Source organism: Melospiza georgiana, chromosome 1 (assembly GCF_028018845.1).
Source record: "Melospiza georgiana isolate bMelGeo1 chromosome 1, bMelGeo1.pri, whole genome shotgun sequence".
Classification (NCBI taxonomy): domain Eukaryota; kingdom Metazoa; phylum Chordata; class Aves; order Passeriformes; family Passerellidae; genus Melospiza; species Melospiza georgiana.
The window spans coordinates 34,762,429-34,783,149 of record NC_080430.1 but is presented as its reverse complement, the minus strand read 5'-3'; the positions used below and the strand labels follow the sequence as shown (position 1 = coordinate 34,783,149).

Sequence of the window (20,721 nt, the reverse complement as noted above, 5' to 3'; positions counted from 1 at the left end):
CTGAAGAGCTTATTGAGGAAATGTGAAAGTTTGTATCTGATCTCTGTCACACATTTTGATAAGTCCATCTCTGTGGCATTTAACACCTTGATCTTGGAAAGAACCTAAACTTGTGCTTAAATTGTAAAGATGTTCTTGAATTCCAGATTTGAAACTCTTGCAGAATCATATTTATCTTCCAGTGTTCTGTCTTTGAAGTGAAGAGCATAATCTCCTTTTTGAAGATGAGGACTTTTATTTTTTTTTTTTTCTGGTAAAAATATAATTAAGAGACTGTGTTAATTTGTCTGTGATATTTTCTCTTTTTATTTACAAGAAGACATGAACAACGTTGCATTTGGAATTGATACTGTGAAACTCATAATGGTTTCCTTGTAATGGAGGTTTTAGATGGGGAGCAATTTCCAGTAACATTGAATTTATCTATTTCTGGCTTTTTAAGCTACATCCACATAGGAACAATTGCAGACTTTTGAGGAAGCCAACAGAAATATTTGCCTTGGCATCATTAGTGAAGCGAACCAGTTTCAAGGGAAGTGTAGGTTTTAATTAACTAGCTGAGCTGACTTATATCAGCCAGTTTCAAGGCCAAGTGAAATACAAGACAGGCACTCTGTGAACCTGCTGGTGGGCGAGCAGAACGTGTGTATGGATGTTCTGGCAAAGTCAGGTTTGAGTCTGGGGAACCTCTGTGTTGGCAGTTTACCCCAGTGTGATCTTGCACAAAAAGGTGAGATTATCATTAACATCTCCAAGTGACTTGGGACAGACTTGTAAGTCCTTGGTCCTTGCAAATATGTGCTTTTAAAATCCTTTTAAAATCCTTTGCAGGGCTGTTATTTTCATTACATTAAAGGTGTTTTGTTACTCTTTTAGAGATTAAATGAAATGGAAATAAGGCCCTTGGGTTGGCAAGTGGAGTTTTGCCTTTTTGCTTTTGTTGTAACTATTTGGTATAAAATTGATACGACTTACAGAAGACATATTTTTCAAACCTAGATCTTTTTGAGATGTCTCTAAATATCTCTTTTTAAGAGATCTCTAAACATTTCCCTCCAAAAAGTAATATCTGCAACATCAGCAACAACTGTCTAGTACTTCTCACCAGAGGCTCACTGGAGCTCACTGAGAGACCTTGTTTGTTAGGCTGAAATTTGTTCCCTAATAATCACCCCCACAATCAATTAGCATAGTACCCCCTATGATAAAGATGGATAAAAGGATAGTTATCAGCCATAAAGGACCTACTCAGGTCTGTGAAATCTCTTGGAGGATTACAGGTACCAAAAAATTTTGACAATCCAGCCACTGCATTTGTAAGTGAGTAGGGATTCATGTCTCCTTCTTTGGGCACCTGGATTTTCTGTCAATCTTGACCTCAACCTCTGCTTTTGTTAAATGGTGGCAAGGCAGTGTTGAAACAGGACTGGCCAGTTCATATTCAAGATGTTGAAGGGCAGTATAATTTTTACCACTTTCAGGTCATTATTTTTCTTCAGAGACTATCTTCACCACTTTGCTAGTGGTAGCGATCTTTCCTGGGCCCCGTAAGAAGAAAGCTCGTGGTTGTAAAATAATGCCACTGGAATTGGTTAGCGTTTTGTAAGGTGAAAAGTGATCTTTAAAACCAGAGCTCTTATGAAAGTGAAGTTGCTTCTGATAACTTTCTTGTATCTTGTAGGGTAAAAGCTTATTGCTGCATTATATACAAAGAAGAGGTGGCGTGTATTTTTGTGCAGAAATATTAACGCAGAACCAAATTATATAATTGAAGACTCTGCTTATACAGGATTATATGTATGCTTTTGTTTATTATTTGCTCTCTTTAAAATACTTTGCCAGGTTAGGATTTTGCAGTGCTTTCAAGCTGCAAAGTATTTCTGTGTAGTAAGGTGATTTAGTAATCATAGCATGCTTCAGTAGTTGGTGATTTATTTTGTTAGAACATACTCCACAGAAAATGTTGGCTTTGTGTGAACAGTTCAAAGATGGCTCAGTGCAATTTATGGTCTCTCAGCCTTAATTATACACTCATACTACTTGTCTAGTTGTCCAGTATGAATTTATATGAGTTTATAAAGCTGGCAGTGGTGGCCCAGATGTGCATGTGCCTGGATAGCACAGCCATGCAGGTTTTAGGTGGATGCAGAGGAGCTGCCAGTGTGCCCCTTCACGTCCCTCCACTGGGGAAGGGCTATGCCAGGGCCCCAGGGCTGCTGCACTTGTGGCACAGCTGGTTTTCCTCTCTTCTGCTCTTCTCTGAGGGCCTTGCTGTGGCTCCAGAACACGTTTATGTGGGGGTTTTTTTGTGTTATAGCTGAGGAAGAGAAATAGTACCAGCAGTGTTATGTGTAGTTCTTGCTGCAGTGCAGAAGTGAATGCAGTATCTTCATGACTGCCAACCCAGCACCTGGTTGCAAGAGAATAAAAATGTGTCAAGCATTCTAAGTGCTAAATTCATACAAGATTTTTTTTACCATGGCTTGGATTATTTTCTGGAATTGGTAAATGCAGCATAATTGACTTTAAAAACATGTGAAGTCTGATATATGGGGGGGGAACAGATAGATTGAATAGAATCTACATTGTGCTCCTTGTGTGACAGGCAGCACCTACTGAGAGACAGGAGTCTGCTTTCTCCAGGTGCCAGCAGGCAAATTGCTCTCTGCTTTGATAACACACTCCCACAAAAGTTATGGGGCTTTTGGTTTTTGTCTTTGTATTTTCATCTTCAGCTGGTATTATGGGAGCTGCTGGCAAGCTGCGGGAAGGGTGGTGGACTCTCCATTAGAGCCTTTCCTTGGCGTCTCCCACTGATAATGTGCAGCACTCTGATGTAAACCAGCCCCAATTTTGTCTCCTTCAGTCACAGAAACTGTTGTTTATAGGTGGAGGTTAATCCCATTTAAGAACTGGATTAGCAAAGACATAGTCATTTAACCACAGATGCCTGAACTTGGGTTGCAGCTGATGCCTTACGTTTTAGCTTTCACATTTTTCAGATTCTGTACTGCCTAAGTGTGTGACTCTGAACTTCATATAAAGTGTTATCAAGTTCTCTTCACAGATGAAACAATTGTTAGACAAAACAAACCTTTTCCAGTCTGAGAACCAAGGACACCATTGCAGCTTCAGGCCCAAAAAGCAACACCAGCAGATTGAGGAGAGCAATCTGGGAGGATGGGGCTTCATAACCTGAAGCTGTAATTGAATAATTAACCCCAATATGTAAATGGACCAAAACTTATAGAAGTGTGAAAACTCCTGACTGGTCGACCATCTTGGGTAAAGCCACAGCTGGTCTCTTGGCCTGCCCAAGGCGTATCCTTTAAAGGCCTTTCAATAAATACCTACTTTATTCCTTTAGTTCTGTCCAGTCTCTGTTCCAGGTAGCCTCTCTAGGCATCACGGCAGTTCTCAGCTAGTCCTGGCTGGGATTAATACCCTGCAGACATTCTGCATTGAGAAGTTCCATGGCAGGCCACGCACCACCGAGGTGTAAATCTAAGAGAGCTCGCCATGGCAGTAGTTCTGTGCTTGGCCTGCTAAATGATGATGGGTTTTATAGAAACAAAGGCAAGTTAAAGATCTGTGTATGCGGTGTGAACCTCACTTCCTCAGAAAAGTGAATTAGATGCCATGGGAGATCACTGACACTTTGCTGTCTTTGGTGAGCTTCATATGGAGTGTGATGTGCTGGCAAACACTGCAGAATTTCCCCAGGCACCAGCAAGACCTTTTCCTCTTAAGAACAACGGGCTTGGGTTTGCTGATTGGATTGGCACTTGTACTTTTATCCCTCTTCACTGAACTTTCATAGAGTTATTATCTCTTCAGAGATATTGATAAAGCCATGTTAGCAAATCCTGCAGCCTAAGCTGTGCAGGAGCTAGTGTAAGGAGAAGGATTAGGGTCAGTCTGAGCTTTGAGAGGCAGACAGGGGATTCCCTTCTCCTTGAATAAGGACATTATCTGCTTCAGCAGTGGTGTGGGTGTGACAAATGCACAAACCCTCAAGCACCATCCCCATTCAGTTCAGTTAAAAATCTTCCTTATGGCACAGCAGCAGAGACAGATTTCAAAATAATTGTATCATGTTTTAAACCCCACAAAAACCACCAAAAGCAACTGATCGAGTCAAACTAATGTGCTTATCAAGATAATGATTTTTAAACATTAACAATGCTTAAAATCTCTAGGAGGAAGCAAGAACAATCCAAAATTCAGGATTGGCTTGGAGTGCCTCGTGCCCTTCCTCCCTCGCCAAACACAAAGTAGATGGCTCTGAGAAATAAAAGATGGAGAGCAGCAGTGCTGTGGGGAGCCATTTGGTAAAGGCAGTTTTTATTCTTGATAGTTAAAACACAGAAGTTACACACAGAATTGCTTTTCAAGTAATGCAGAAAACGTTGTTAATGACTATAGTAATTTGCACAGGCAGGATGCACACTTTCCATTGGGAACTTTTGAAGACTATTTATGCTCAGCTCCTAAAGGTGCCTAACTTTGCAGGGCAAAGTTGTATTTGAAACTTCAAGTTATATTGAAACTTCAATATAACTCTGGGTTTTGGTATAAGAATGCTGTCTAAACTATGAACATATTCCCTTGGCTTTAGTTTCAAAAATTCAGACCAAAACTCCTTTGTTAGATAAAAGCACAACTTAACTGCAAAGGACAATTGAAACAGTGATTGAAAACATATTTTTTCATTTGAATGAGAAAGTTAGCACTTGAGGGAATTTGGATATGTTTGCTTCGGGGCTTTTGGTGGGCAGTGCTCTGCTTGGCAAGCATTTTGCTTCAAGAGCATTTTTGTATGACTTTTCTGATTCAGAGCTTCAGAAAATAAGCTGTAGAGAAGGGAGAGAACAAAACTCAGAGATGCAGAAGAAAAGTCTCAAGACCCAGCAGAAGAGATCTAATCACTCTTGGAACATGTTAAAATGTTAAAATAGCTACATTAAAAAAGAAGCAAGCTTGAGCCATTTAATGCTATAAATCATGGAAAGCAGTGAAAACTAGTATTTATGAGGGGGATTGTGAAAGCTTGTGTGACAGTTGGAAATTACATCACTGTTGATGTTTCAAATTCTTGGGTAAAGTAATGCAATACTGTGTTTATGAATGAATGAGCAAGTGATGGAGCTGTGCTAAGTGTACTCTATGGATAAACTGGGTTGAGCTATTTTGTACCTCTTGTGTCCACTTAGGTTACTTTGCACCATTCAATCCCCTAATTTCAGTGTAAGTGCACAAATCTCAATTCTGTGTATGTATTTCTTTATTCCAGATACAGACCCACGTGTATTAGAGAAACAAGAACTTCAGCAGCCAACCTATGTTGCTCTAAGTTACATTAACAGGTAAGTGTGGTTATTTTTCAGGTATAACTGATCTTGGTTTGGTATATACAATATGTATTCTATCAAAATTGGCATGCTTATGGATGCACTCTTTTGCATCATGGGATATGACACTATCAAAACATCTGTTTTGGAAAAACAGTTGAATTAAAATTTAACTGAATTTTAATGACTTTTGCATAGGGCACATACAGCCCTTCAGCTGTACTGCTCAAATAGTTAGGAATGAGGTTTTAGCTTTTGATGTTTTAGCTAAATCTCATGCCAAACAAGATAATTTTTCTTGGCTTAGTTTTCTATTTTATTGTACTTCACACAAGTGAGTAGAGGAAGATTTCACTTATGATTGAAAAAAGCTCTATCTGATAATAGTTCAGAATATAAATTGAATTTTACAGAACTTCAGAAGTTTTTCAACCACAATATATATCTTTAAAAGTATTACTTACCAGTCCTGTGTAACCTAAAACTTGAAAGCAATTAAGAAATTAAATCATTTTTAAGTACTTTTCTAAGTAACAGAGCCCCAGCTTTTCAGTTATTGACTGATGGTGGTACTGAAACCTCCAGGGTACTCCAGCATGGATTATTACTTTTTATGCATAGAAAACCAGTTTGCATTTTTATTTTTGCTGTCTAGAGGATGAGATACAAGCTCATAACCCTATAAGCTTGGAAGATTAACCCAAGATTCAGTTTGGCATAGACTGAGTTGATTCAAACTCTCATGAGTTGCACAAAATTTTTCCTTATAATTCTACTTCATTTTAAAAATGGGGAAAAGTGAAACAAAAGCAAAAGCCAACAAACTTTTTAAAACACAGAATCCACTTTCTATAATGTTTGCTGCAGCGAAAAATGTCAGTGGGTGTGTGGGGGAAGAACACTTGGAGGTATGGCAGTAAGATCTGGTGTTCATTTGGTGAAATGACTACATTTTCTCCACTGCATGAGACTATGATTAAGAATAGCCAGTATTGACATGATTTCCTACTTGGCAAGTAACTCTTGTTCTTCCTGGAGACAGTCCGACTCCTAAAGCATATTTTGAAATTAGCCATGACCCTTTTTAACACTTAGTTCTGCTGATCTCATTTAATGTATAAAACTTTTTAAACTTTTTTTTTTCCAATATGTAGGCTTGGTATGCTGTTGTGCATGTTGGTATGTTTCCCTCTTTCCATCATATACTTGGGTGTTTTCTCTTTTTGCTTCTGTGGTTATGTTACTTAATGTGAGAGAGGAGAAAGGTTTTGGTTTTTTGGTTTTTTTTAATTAGGGAAAAGCTGCTTTTAAGAACACATACTTGACCGCGGGACTTGTTTTAAGACAGTGGGACTTGATCATCCAGTTTGGAATCAGACTAATTTTAAAGTAGTCTGAAAGTGTTAACTCATCTAGATTTCATTATTTTGGTACCCTTTAAACAAAGTTCTGTGTAACTGAGACAGTTTTAGTTGCCACATATTTTGTCCAAACTTTCTTACCCTGTCATTTCTGAAAAGTAATTCTGGAGAACCGAACTGTGTTGTTTGTATAGTAAAACTGAATCTGAATTGACTTGTACTTGAACCAGCTGCTCTTTAGTTGCTCTTTTAGTTGTATTTTAATTTTTTCCAAAGTGCTAGTATCTTTCATTGAACCACCTGCTCTATGCAACTCAAGCTCTTGGGGGAGCAGCAATATCCATTACAGTACAAGACATGCCTTTCTATTTCCCACTACATATGCCAGAGCTGAGTTCTGCTTTGTTGTCCCAGGCTATGAACTCAGATTTTGTAGCCTAATACATGTCATAAACATGTTGCATACTGTTAGATATCAAACACCAGATACTGCTGCACTTTTTTTAAACCCATGCTTTTATGGCTTCCAAGTGGAACTGAACTTAGCTCAGTTCCTGCTGTGAGTTACAGACCTTAAAACAATCTTCCTCTGCAAGTTTGTATATTCAATATGCTCTGTGTGGGCCATACGGTCTCGTGGAGCCTGGGAAAATAGGGGCCGCTGATTCTCAGGGACTGCCAAAATTGTATGATAAGATGTGCACTGAATATATGTTGTGGTAGAAAGATTAAATGGGTGTGCTTTATGCTCTGCCCATTGCCCTGTTGTATGGTGGCTATTATGAGCTAAAACAAAACATAAATCTGGGTTGTCTGGCTTGATAGCTGGGAGGATAAAGTATCAGTAAAACAGATAGTAGAGAGAGAAGGGTACTGGAATCTCTGTTTACAACTTGAAACATACTCTTGTTTCCATTTCCCTTCTATCCCTGGTTATTTTCTCAGGCATATTATTTTGGCAATACAGTTTGAGCTCTGAAGTTCTGAAACAACTCTTAGATTGTGGATGTCTAAATCTGTAAGGCTCCAACTCTTTCTCCACTGGAGATTTACTGCCATTACAGCTTTCAGTAACTGCACACAGATGCTGCTTCCATAGTGTGTGATCCTCATGTAGGCAGATAACATTCCTTTTAAAATGGGTGGACAAAATATAAATTATGGGTCATAATGGTTTGTTACTGCTACATCAAACACTTCCATCAGACACTGACTGAATTGCCACAAATCCCTTTCTCAGACAAAGTTTAGTGTAGCCTTAGTGCAGTCCCCCAGTATTGATGGATTCCCTGCTTTCTTCTGCTTTGGTTTCTTAGAAGTCAGAATTGGAATCAATAAAAGACACACTACAGCCAAAGCAGATGCAGTTAATCTGTTTCCGTCCTATAAATACAGGAGAGGTTTGTCTGCAAGGAGTTCAGTGGTGCTACTACAAGAATGGAGTTCTGGCTGTGATCTGTCAGGAATAGTTGCAAATGAGCATTTGGGCCAACATCCTCCAGTACTTTCTGGGGGCATCTCCTTTGGGGATGGGTCAGGACACCTTTATATTTTGTATTGCACTGAAATGCAGTAGTTAGCCACCGTGATTAATATTGCTTACACTGCTACTTAAATGCAGGATTAAAGCTTTAAGATAATAAACATGACTGTGAATTTTGCTTGCAGTTTATTAGAATCTGCATAGCATTGTTTGTGCCTCTGAGTGTGCTGGTCTGAGTCCTTAGAGGTGATGGCTCTCGAGGTTGCTCTGTTACCTGGCATTGCAGGGTGCAGCCAAGGCTTTTAGCCTGGTGCAGTCTCATGGACAGAGACTTCTCAGTATTCTCATTTTTGAAAGTTTCTGTCATGTGGATACTGCTGGTTACCTGTTAATGAGGACAACAGCTGCTGTGGGAATGTTTGGGCTTTTTAGAAAACAGCAAAACAAGCATACCACTATTACTGGCACAAGTGAGAAGACAACAGAGGCATGCAAATAATTCCTTTGTCTGAAAAGGTAATATTAAAAAAATGTTTATAATAAAAAAGCTCTTATTCCCAACTTTAGCGGATGAAAAGTTCTTTACAATTAACTTTTAATGGAGGTATTTTAACTTTTAGATTGGAAGTATCAGAAATAGGAAGAAAGCATAAATTATTGGAGTAAATTCCTTTCACCTGATTATGAAGGGTGGGAGGTGCCATAGTAACATATATTATTGGAAACATATACCATAAAAAGAACAATTAATTCTGTATTTATTACAATTTCCATGAAATACATTTTTCTTAAATACAGTAATTGCTTTGTTTTAAAAAGTTTCATCCAGATGGGGAAAAAAGAAAACTAGTATGCACCTACAGCTGAAACTAAGCAGTCATAATTATATACTGTTTCTACTTCAAATTGCATAATGACTATATTAGGGAATTGTTGAAAATAAAGACTTGTAATCTTAAAGTCTTTTAAAATCTAGCAAAATGCTTTAATTATGTTAACCCCAGGTTCTTTTTAATAGTGTTTTTCTGTTCATAATTGAGGTCATAGAAGAAGGGTTATACAGTAAAATACGTTTTAGGCATCAATCCTGCAAGCAGTTAGAGCACACTGGTGAGAACATTTTCAGTGTTGCCTCTGGGCAGTCTGTTGAATGTCTATAAATTTCATTCTCATGCACAGCTGGTACCACAAATGGAACCTGTGATCAAACTTGGATGGCATTCTTAGACGAAGAACCCAAGATTATCCTTGCACATCTCTGAACCAATCTAACATTTTCTCTCCTCCTTCCAGATTTCATTTTTAACTAGCAAGATTTTGCCTCACTGTTACCATTGTAAAGTCCTATAGGCTTCAGGCATCTCATGTCCCCCCCTTCCCTTTTATTTCACCTGTCATTGACTTTTCAAGACAAAGTTTTCTTACTTTGCCTCCTTTTTTTTAATACCATTAGAAGTAAAATCAATCATTTCTGTGAGGATATACATTTGTGAAAGTAATTAATTGCTTGTAAAGTTCTGGCCACTGCAAACTCTCCCTGTGTCTTGTCCAGCTTGCTATTACCTTTTTTTTTTTTCCAGGAGTAAAACAAACAGCCAATACCATAGTATTTAATGATTATTTGAAAGCTATTTCGAAAAGTGACAAAATTTTAGGTAATATTATGTTTAGTATGCACTAAGTTACTAATGCAGTAACAAGAAGGATAGTTTTGGATTTGAGGCAATGTCCTTTGACTACATCTGTGGGATTTTGTTGCCTGGAATCAGAAGAAAAACTTTTGCAAATAATGTTGAAGTGGTGATATCAATAGCTGTTCTTTAATGAAAGCTTTCGGGTGCACAAAATACAGGAATGTGCACACATGGCAGAGGATTTCTATGATTTTTATAAGGGTAATTAATTAGTATATCTAGCAGGTACAACCAATAAGGGACCATTTGCCTCTTCAACCCACTCTTGGGTCTGCCCCTTGGAGTTGCTCCAGGGGGTTCCTTGCCCTATATCTTGGTATGTCCCTCAGATGCTGGTGTAAAACAAAAGGTCCATGTTAGAAATTCTCTTCTTGGGAATAAGACTAAACAGAATTTCAAGATTATTTTAGAATGGGTTAGCTGTTGTTCTAAAGTGTGAGAAAAGCTGAGAAAGTGTTAAAAACTATACAACCATATATTAAAAATCTATAAAGCCACAAATATATGAAAAAGCTAAAAATCTTCAGGCATCAGTTTCTTAGCAGGGCATCCAAACCACGTGATACTGCAACACATTGCACTTTTCCTGTGGTTCAGCCCTGAGAGATTTTCCTGGGGTACACTATGAGCAGTAGTTGCACAAGAAGCTGATGAAAAACTGTAGCCTCCTGGAGGTCATAGCCCATGGCTGGATGTGCCATCAGAGTGCTCTATCAAATATTTTCTCAGCAGCAGTGAAATTCTTGTTGCTTCCTTTTTTTTTTAAGAGCACAAGCATTAAGTTTTTTGAGTAATTTGTGGGAGACAATTCAATTTTCTCCCCTTTGATTCCCTAAGAGTGTTTTAATCCTGAGACTATTGATTAGTTTGGGGTAGGATGTAGCTTCTCTTCCTGGCATTTCTCCTCCTTGCCTTCTGATGCCTGTGTGTACCATCACTGTAATAGCTGCTGGGGCACAGTTTGCAATGAAAGTCAGGAGCGTGGAGAGAAATGTGTTTGATTCTCCTTTCTTGATATCATAGAAAATACTTTTGCAGGAGGCATATGGAAAGTGAAGCAATTCTGGAACGGTGAGCATCTTTCTCTAAAATAACTATTCCCTGCAATAGTTATTGCAATAAGCAATAGATCAAGCTTCAAGTCTTTCTAATTAATTCAGGCACGATATCTCCACTTTGAAGTTGTATCAGTGATGGTACATAACAGATTGAGACATGCTACCAACAAATATATAAAACTCCTTGAAATTGATTTTTTGATCTCAGAATAGTTAATTTGATTTTTTGAATGAGTAAAAAGCAATTAAAACAAAAGGTATAACTTAGACCCATCCTCACTTTTTTTGGTATAGCATACACTGTCTTAATTCTCATGCCATGATATAGAAACAGAAGGGTAAAGACAAGGGAGACTTTTTCATTTCAGGAATTCTATTGTAGATGAGTTTTTCTGCATGGGAGCATATGAGCCTGTGAATCTGTTGAAGTATTGCTGTATCACCTGTTGAGACTTGCTACATTTTATAGTGCCTAGTACCACAGTTCTTCTTCTTTGTCTTAAAATTTAACTTTTCCTTCCCATAACATGATACTGTCTCATTTGAATGGAATATCCCAACTTTGTAAAAGTGCAGTGATTCCCTTGGATTGTTGCTTCTCATCACATGGAAGGTGCATGCCAATGCTTCCAGTAGCTGCTGGATTGGATGCATGTGACAGGATACAGAAAGAAAAGGATCAAAGTAACATGTCAATTGCCAGATAACATTTTTTTGCGTAAGCCTATTTTTAAGTTAACAGTGACCAAGTAGATCATATGGTTTTATTCATGTAGCCATATCTTTATGCTCTGCTATTTGACTTGTTCTGGAGATGGAACAAGACAAACTTCAGATGATAATTCAAACAAGATGTGCAGAAATGAATGATAGTTAGGGTAAGGGGAATGCCTTTTGGTTTGGAAGGATTTATGCAGATGGCTTTGTTTTCTCTTTCTCTCTTTACCAATTTCAAGCTAAGCAAAGCTGAAGATTTATATGATGTACAACTCTTCTATTTCATGTCAGCAGTAAAGATCAAAAAGCAGATTGGCACTTTGAGGAAAAGCCTTAATGCCATGCCTTGAAATAAAAATTACATGGTGAATTTAAACGTAGGACATTGAAAGAATGTGTCTTAGTTGTGGGGTTGATTTTTTTTTAATTGATAGGGAATTATCTTTCTTATGGTAATTTTTCTGTGCCCGACTCATGATTTTTTGCTTTCCTTTTCTTTTCCACTCCATGAATCTCAAGTGAAAGAAGCACTGCCAAGTCAGCATCATTTCTTGCAAGTGAATGTGTGCACACCTCTGTGTAATTCAGTTACCAAGCACTAGAGCTGTCAGTATAAGTCCTCAAGATTTTCAGGATTCTTGTCTCTATTGGTATTTCTTTGTCCTTTGTCAACGTGGCATGCCAAAATTGATGAAAAAACCATCTTGTCTTCCTGGCACTGTTTTTTGCCTTGGCCAGTTCTGTTTCAATTCCCAGCTTTCTGCATAGGTCTCTAGCACAAGTCACTGCATTTAGCGAAGGGAAAGGAGAAATACTTTGTCTCTTGCTTTAAAAAAGGAGGGCATTTAATTTCTGGGGTGTTTAAATTTGATCCTAAGCAATAGTAATGTTCTCAGAACGACTGTGTTGGCTGCACAAAAAAATGTATTGAGATATTTTGCTGTCAGCTATGTGGGCTAATAAGGCTCTCAGTGTCTATTTCTCTGTGTCATACCACAATAAGGTCCTAATTCCTACTAGACTCTGGTAATAACATATGTTCATTCTTTATATTGCAGTTACCTAACATGTTTGCAGAGCTATTTGGAAAGCACATAAATGTGCCCAGTTTCTCTGCAGAAATAAGAACTTGGAGAAGCTATTATGCTTTGATTTATGAGTGAAGGATGAGCAAAAATATTACAATAGTGATTAGTTTTCTTTTCAAGTACAATCTGAGTTAAAATGGCTGAAAGGAGTGGCTGTTCTTCCTGTCTCTACCATTTAGAGAAATGGCTGACATATACAGCTAGTTACCTCCTATGCTGGTACGTTTATTTTCTTTAAATTACCAGCAACAAAACATTACATGCATGGGAGAAAATTACAGAATGAATAGATGACTCTAGGAAAGGTTCATGCTGTCCAGTGTTTTGCTAAAAGCTTGTCATGACAATCTTAGCTACATGTGATGACTTGCAGATTGGTAAACTTGCTGTCCCTGGAATCCCAAGGCAGCCCAGACCAGCTGCTGCTTATTTTCATTGACTGTGGCCTGATTTTTTATGAACCTAAAATTTACTTATCACTGACCTTGTGTACAAAAGCAGTTGTGCTTCTTTGTCTAATTTCACTGATTTTTGAAAAGTAACAATATTTCATTGTAAAACTGCCTACTTTGATTTGTTGCAAAAAAGCACACTCAGGATTAATCTAGAGAAAGATTTAAAATTAGATTTTCAAATAAATTTGATCATTCAAAATGCAAATTATTGAATTACTTTTTTTTCCTATGTTAGTTTTTAGTTATGTGAGCACATTGTGTGTTCTTAGATTCATTCCAGTAGTGAATATCCCACTAATTTATTAAAATGCCACAGACCATATCCATAATTCCTAAGGTGTCTAAAGATGCTTGATGTTTTCCTCTCTTCTCCTTCGTTCTCATTTTTGCATGTAGCATGTCCAGGTAAGGGCTCTTGAGTGTCATTTGCAAAGTCTTGCTAGTGCTCAGTGAGGGATGGGGCCTAGAAACATAAAGGCCACGTAGCAAACAGAGTTGCACCACAAAGTTTATATATTGTCATGGACAATAAAAGTTGGGCCACAATTTGGAGATTGCATGCCAAGGCTGTCCAAGTCATGCTTTAGGACAGCCTGTAGCCTAGACTAGAGATTAAGTGCAGATGAGAGAATATTCTTAGTGCTTAGAGAACTTGGCTCGTGAGGAAAGAACATTGATGTCATCTTCCGCTACGTGAAACCTACTCCAAAGTGTTACTCTCAGCCTTAATTTTCATTAAATACGTTTGCGGTTGGCTTGACCTCTCAATTTGATTCTGAGCCAGGGAGAAAATTTTATATCCTGCAAAGATACATTCCTTATCCCACCACTTCCTCTGCAATGCTCCAGTGTCCCAAGAAATGGAGACCAGGTGGAGAGCTCGACAGAGCTGGTTTGCTCTCTTATTGAGGCCAAGGGTGCATTTAGCAGGTCCAGCAAGGGAATTTCGGAGTCGACCAGTAAAATGCTTTTGAAAGAAGGTTCTCCTAGGTTGCTGGCTGGAATAGCACAGGTTATATCAGTATTTAAGCACAGTCTTCTGTAGAGAGCTGAAAGGAACCTGTGTTGTGTGTTGGAATGGTGACCAGGCTTCGTGCTAGAACAAAATGAAGGTCAAAACTGAAGGCATCTGAAAGCAACTGGTGGATACAAAACATAAGCATGAAAGAGAGCAGTGAGGGTATCTGTTATTATAAGGAATTAGTGAAGCTGGACTGCCCTGATTGTGAGCAGGTATTATACAGTAAATGAACTTCCAATATGATGAAAACGGGGGAAAGGAAAAAAGGTTCCTTTGCCTTTTGGTTTTCCTTTGGGACTGCTCTCCTAAACTTGTAAAGTGCTGAGAGGAAGGAGCCCTGGCACATCATCTTTTTGTTTAATCTACCTAATTTTGCCAAGATAGTATGGCATCATGTAATCAGAAAACAATTTTTAACAGTGTAGAGACACCATAGGAATTCCTGAATTTCTGATTTGAATGTAAAAACAGAGAAGGGATTGCTTTGATCATTACCTTGGACTTTTCTGAAACATCTTGCCCAGAACTCAAACAGTGAACACAATTTACACAGCTGTAGAAGCGAGAACTTGCATGGCAAAGTAGAAGTAAAACCCTGAAACTAGTGCAAATACATGAGCTTTTTCTGATGTACATCTGTTGAATGTGTTTGTGAATAGAGTTGCCTGTCTTTGACCTCTGAAAGTCTGAAGTCGAATTCAATGCACTTAAACAATAGTTGTGTATGTTACATATTGCACATTGTTGAATTATGTTGGATTATGGTGACCTGAAACACTCAAAAAGGCTTGCTTGGCTCAGCAAACAAATGTTATTAAAGGGAGTCTTTATTTAATTAATTTGGCTCAGTTCTAGTACAATTAGTCAGGCTGATTTAGTACTTTCTGAGTCTTGGTTTCCCCAAAGCAGTACAATTTTGCAGACTCTAGATTTCTTGTTCCAATTTTTCAGAGAACTGAGAAAGGTTTTTTTTCATTGTCAGTGTTGGGGGTTTGTTTGTGGAGTTTTGTTGTTTTGGTTTTTTTTTTAAATCAGGCACAAGTATTTCCCCAAGTGGTATATGAGGATACAGGCAGAGATGGAAATGATTACAGCAGTAATTCCATCTACAGGTGTAGATGGGCTGCAGGGATAGTCACTGCTGATTTATTTATTGATATTTATTGATTTATAACTGTCCTTGATTTATTGAGGAATTGCTGTGTGTTGGCCTTGCATGAGTGTTTAATATCTAGTAATTTCTAATTAGAGTAGCTTTTGTAATGTGTGAGCAAGACACCATAACAGAGAGGGATGTAGTTGTGAGTTTTGGATTGTGGATGGAGGTGCAAGAAAGGTGACTTGTTCCAAAGTTGCAAATAAGTAACATTTCATATCTGCCACCATCAGTGCTGGGGATTGACCATGTGCCTTGAACAAACCTTTCCAAAGAACTTTTGAGCTGGGAATAGGCTGGATTTATTTCTTGCTTTTATGGTGTGGATAGCGGGACCATTCCTCTTAACATCCAGTTCACCTATAGCTTCTGTGGTGGTGGCAACAATTTGTGGTAGCAAGTTCCATTGCTGCTACACACAATGTAAAGTAAATTCAACAAAACTTGAGTATTTGTTGAAAGCAGTCTCCTTCCCTGCAGTAGCTTCCAATGTGAAATATGCTTAATAAAGTGTTAAAAAACCTAGCCCAAAACATCCCTGTTCAAGGTGGGTCAAAGCATTTATGTGTGACTTCCCTCTCTACTTTTTATTATTTAATTTGCTCACCTGCCATTTCTAAAAGGTCAGTACTTAGGAAAAGTTGTGAAGCAATTTAAACCAGATTAGTCAGGCAGTGCTGTTTGCAAGAAGTAGCTGAACAGTTCCTGTCCTGCACATAGAGGATTACCCGGGCTGATGCTGACTTAACCACAGAGCATGGATATAAAAGCCTCTTTTGAATATTTCCAGCACAAAAACTTTGAGCTTATGCTTTTAATGTGATCTTTGGGATCTGACCAACTACAGAAATACTATCTGTTACCAATAGATAGTAACAGATATCTATTATATCTGTTATTTCTACAGATATAGGAATGCCCCAAATTTGCACCCAGCACTATGGAGCAACTCTTTAATAAAAAGAAAACCAAGTGTGTTACCATTTAAAATAATTAGGAAAATACCACTTGCTAAATGTAATTCTCATAGTGAAAAATGACATTTCGCGAGGGCTTTCAAGAACGCACAGGGCAGTACTTAAATTTCCTGTTCCCAATAATTTTCCTGTGTAAAATATATTGCCTTTTTTTTTTTCTACTGATTTCTCTTGCACAGTACTTAGTCATAATGCTCTTAGAGGTTGTCCTTTGTTGTTGCTGTTGTTTTTTGCCATTTAATGAAGAAAGCTGGCAGAAGGTTTGTAGAAACCTGTAGTGCAGTTATATAAAATGAATGTACTCTTCTTCTTTCTAGTAAAAGAAACATACAGTCAATAGGTAAAGCACTTCTAATATTTCTTTCACACTCCATAAAGTGCAATCTCATTTGTTCTTATTGGCACCTAAGGTCCTGTGCACATAATTGTTCATTTGCATCATATGTTTTAATGCTGCTGGTAGTTTTGATTTCACCCATCTGGCTCAGTTGGAAGAGTGTAACTCAGCCCAGCTAAGCTGGGGATTGTGGACAGCACCACTGCTCTGCTGGAAACCAACCTGCATCCCTTTCACTTCATAGGGATTTTGCTTTAGACTTAGGCGCAGTCCAATAAGAGCCCTTAAATACTACATTGACTCGAAATCTGTAATAGGAAACTACCTGTCACAGTTTCTAATTGAACATTTCTGCAAATCCCATGTCTATAAATGAGGAGTGACTTAGTTGCTTGTGACGGATCAGAGTTGACTATCTTCCTACCTGATTTTAAATTATGAATTTTTTTTCTTTAACAGTGTTTTTGTGCAGGAATTAAATTATTTCCAAAACTTAATTTGGATTTTGCTTTAATTTCAGACTAAGAAATTTTAGAAATTCTGCTTACACAAAATGCAGTATAAAAATTACAGTCTACATGCCCTCCTAAAGGTATTTTAAGTCTGGGCTTTTTTTTTTTTTTTTTTCATTTTAATTATTGGTTTAACATGATTGAGAAGTGAGGAAGCATTGCCAGTAGTATAAGCTTTATAGGAAAATATGTGGTATGTTCAATGAGCTAGGCAATTACATGTATTTTGGCTTTGTATTCATGTGATCCATAAAAGATGTTCAATTTCTTCATTATTATTTCTTCTTTCCCATTGCTGCCTCAGTGATGGTAAATGCAGACAGAAAATACTGCTTCAGTAAAGTTTGGACTTCATTATTTCACATACTGAATGTCTATAAAGCTTGCTGGAGGTTTTCTGCACAGGTTGTGATGAAAAGGCTCAGTTTCTTGGTATATTATTGTGATGGGGAAAGAGAAGAACTATGGCACAGGGGTATTCCATCCACATTTCTTGAAAATAGTTTCTTGGCAGAAATTGTACTCAAGTAGAAGTCCATTACCATGAACAATTTTTGATTTGCAAGAGCAGTAATTGTATACATACTGCTTGTCAATGCATGTTCTTACATATGGTATAAAACTAAAACATTGCTATCTGATGAGTTCTTCATTTTTGCTGATGTCCTTATTTCATTTGAGGCATGGTTTATTGGGGCAGCATGTAGGGCAGACTAAAACTTTCACGACGAAACCTGAAACTGGATGAAACAAACCTGAAGGCTGGATCAAGTTCACAGGAACGTTTGCTGAGGTTTCTAAGTCTGGGTTGAATTTGCAGCCAATCTGTGCTCACTTACTGTGCATTGAAAGAACCACAAGAAATGTATTGGTTTCATATGGTTTCAGCCTTCAGTAACTTCACACTATTGGTGATTTCAGTAAAAGCTGGTTGTTGCTTGCTTCTAACTTCAGTGAAGGGAACTGAGGCCCATGTCAAGTGATGTAAAAAGTCAAGTCTAGTAAGTGGTTGGACAGTGCCATCAAGGAGGAATGAGACAGAAAGCAAGAGACTTTGTGCTGCCAAAAGCACAGAGGAGAAAGGCAGATGTAGGCAGGGTCTCCCATCACGCTTGAGAAACTCCCCCTTGGTCATTACTGAGCTGCAGTGCAGGTGACAAGGACCAGACTGGGCATGCAGGGTGGGTCTTTTGTTGGCAGGAAAGAGAGGACAAGGAAGGGCCAATTAGCAAAAGTGAGGATGCTTCACCTTGTGGGTACAAACATGGGAGTGTCGTGGAGGATGTCTTTCAGTCAGGGAAACCCAAGGGGAAAAGTTTAATTGTGGGATAGAAGTATTTGAGGGGAGTAAAAACCTGGATCAGCTTATGGGATGACTGAAACATACCAAGAAAGAAGAATTCAAAGGACACAATACACAAACTTAGTCCAGGACAGGTTCTTCAGTGTGATGGATGAGGGCCAGTATCTCATTATAACAGTTAGAGAAGGGTTATTGAAGGGTTATTTCTGCATCCTGGTGAGTAGATGTAAAAAGAAAGCTTTGATTGTCTCTGGTGAATAAAGTCATCTGGGGGGTCACTTAAAAGCTTTGTTTGCTAATCCTCAGAAGATATTTGCTGATATGGTGCTTGCAGCTCTCCCTTGTGAGCACTGTGTCACAGGAGAAGTTTGAAGGATGCACGTTTGAATGGGACTTGGTATCATTCTTTGGAGGTAATACCACTAAGAAACTGATCCCTTTTTATTTCTCTGTCAACAATGCTGAAATAAATCCGCTAGCACTTGAAGTTGCTGAACTTTGCATTAAGTAGCAGTGTGGAAATATGTTTGGCAAAAAAAAAAATCTAATGATAAATAAAAAGCAGTCTCCCAAGATATATGTAGGGAAGCCTGGTTTCTGCAATTCCACCATACTTCCTGCCAGTCAGAATTGTGGAACCTGCTGGCCATTTTTTACTAAGCTTAGCAGTGGGGTAGAGGTCTTAAAAAAGTTAGATAAATTAATCTAATCTTCATCTAATGAGTTGTTGGCTGAGCAAGAAAGGCCCAAATTAATGCTCTGGGTACTGAGGGAAAGAACTCAGGTGCTAAATGCTGTCTGGCAGTGCAGCTCTGGAGTAGCCTTAGCACATAAGAGCTTGGAGGAAGCAGGTTTCCATTACTTCTGCTGGTCATAGGCAATTTGTCTTCTGTCCATATCATCTAGTGGAAAACTCCCTATGGCCTTGTGTTTGGCACTCTGATATTTCTCACAGTACTTCCCAGAACTACTGCTTTGTCCTTGGGGAATTCAGTAAATATCTATGAGAAATTAAGTGCCTTGCTATAATACTGGCTTTGGATCAGCAGGAGCTGTAAAGAGTAGTGCAAGGTAGAAAAAGTTTTAGAAGGAACTTAGAATAAGAACTACCAGCCATATATCTAAGAAACCTCCCAGATTAAATCTTCCTGTTATGTCTCTCTGGCACCTGCCTTCCTGATGATGCTGTGTGTTGCAGGCAAGGCAAGCAAAGTCTCTGGAGCTGTGGGATCTATGGGGGCTGTCTGTGTGCCTGGGGATTCAAAGGAGCCATGAGAGAGAACAATATCTAAAGGGACAAATGTTATTGAAAAGTGGGTTTTCAAGTTGTGTTTGTGTCCCAATTTCCCTTGTAGCCAAAAGTTTTCTGCTAACTTTCAACAATTAGTCCACAGTATCTGAACTATAACCCCAGTTTTCAAGCGACAGATGCTGAAGACTTGGCTAGATAATTACATTAGCATTTACTTTCCTAAAAACTGTACATAGAGAAAGACAGCATACTGGCAGGGATTTTCCATAAGAGCAACAGTACACAGAAAATAACATTTCATTGTTATGTCTGTGATGCAGCTTTGAGAACAAAACCAGGTGATCCCTGAGGAGCAATTCAGCCAAAGCAGCTCAGAGCTGTAAGAAATGGCCACCAGTACCTTGCAGCTCCTACTGCCTGACTGCACATTTGTGCTCTTTTTTCTTCCCTCCCACCCCCCAATTTCCTGTGAAGATTAAATCAATGCAGCTCAGACTCTGCTTCTGTGGTGGGTTTTTTTTTTTTTTTCTCTGAGTAAATTAAGAGCATTTCTATTTCTCAGTGCCCTGAAACAACAGTAACAGAGCTAATGGCATATGTGATGTGTTGAGAAGCTTTGTGATTTAAGAGGTGTCATGTAGGTTAAAGGTGGTGACAGGATATCAAGGATTCATTGCATATGAAGAGAAGCATGGGATCTCAGCAGGTAGGAAAAAAAAGTGAGAATGGAGTCTACAAGGAGACTATTCATTCTTCACCTCTTGCATTATAACCTTGATACTAAGTGTGAACGTACACATTCAGATCTTCTTATCCTATATGGGGATGAAATAGGAAATGTTTTCTGTGGAAATTAGAGAATGAATAATAAATAATAAATATTCCCAGTAGCATGTAAAATACTTCAATTTATTTTTCCTCAAATGCTGTCTCTGTTAAATGTAGTGCAAGTTACA

At 38.3% G+C, this 20,721-nt stretch overlaps 1 protein-coding gene across 1 annotated transcript in view; it reads left to right on the top strand.

Moving 5' to 3' along the window:
* Positions 1-20,721, top strand: part of JAZF1 (JAZF zinc finger 1) — a 186,624-nt gene that overhangs the window by 96,931 nt on the left and 68,972 nt on the right. The window contains exon 2 of the mRNA XM_058040464.1: positions 5,294-5,366. Coding sequence (XP_057896447.1) covers positions 5,294-5,366 — 73 coding nt within the window. The remainder of the gene's footprint in view (positions 1-5,293; positions 5,367-20,721) is intronic.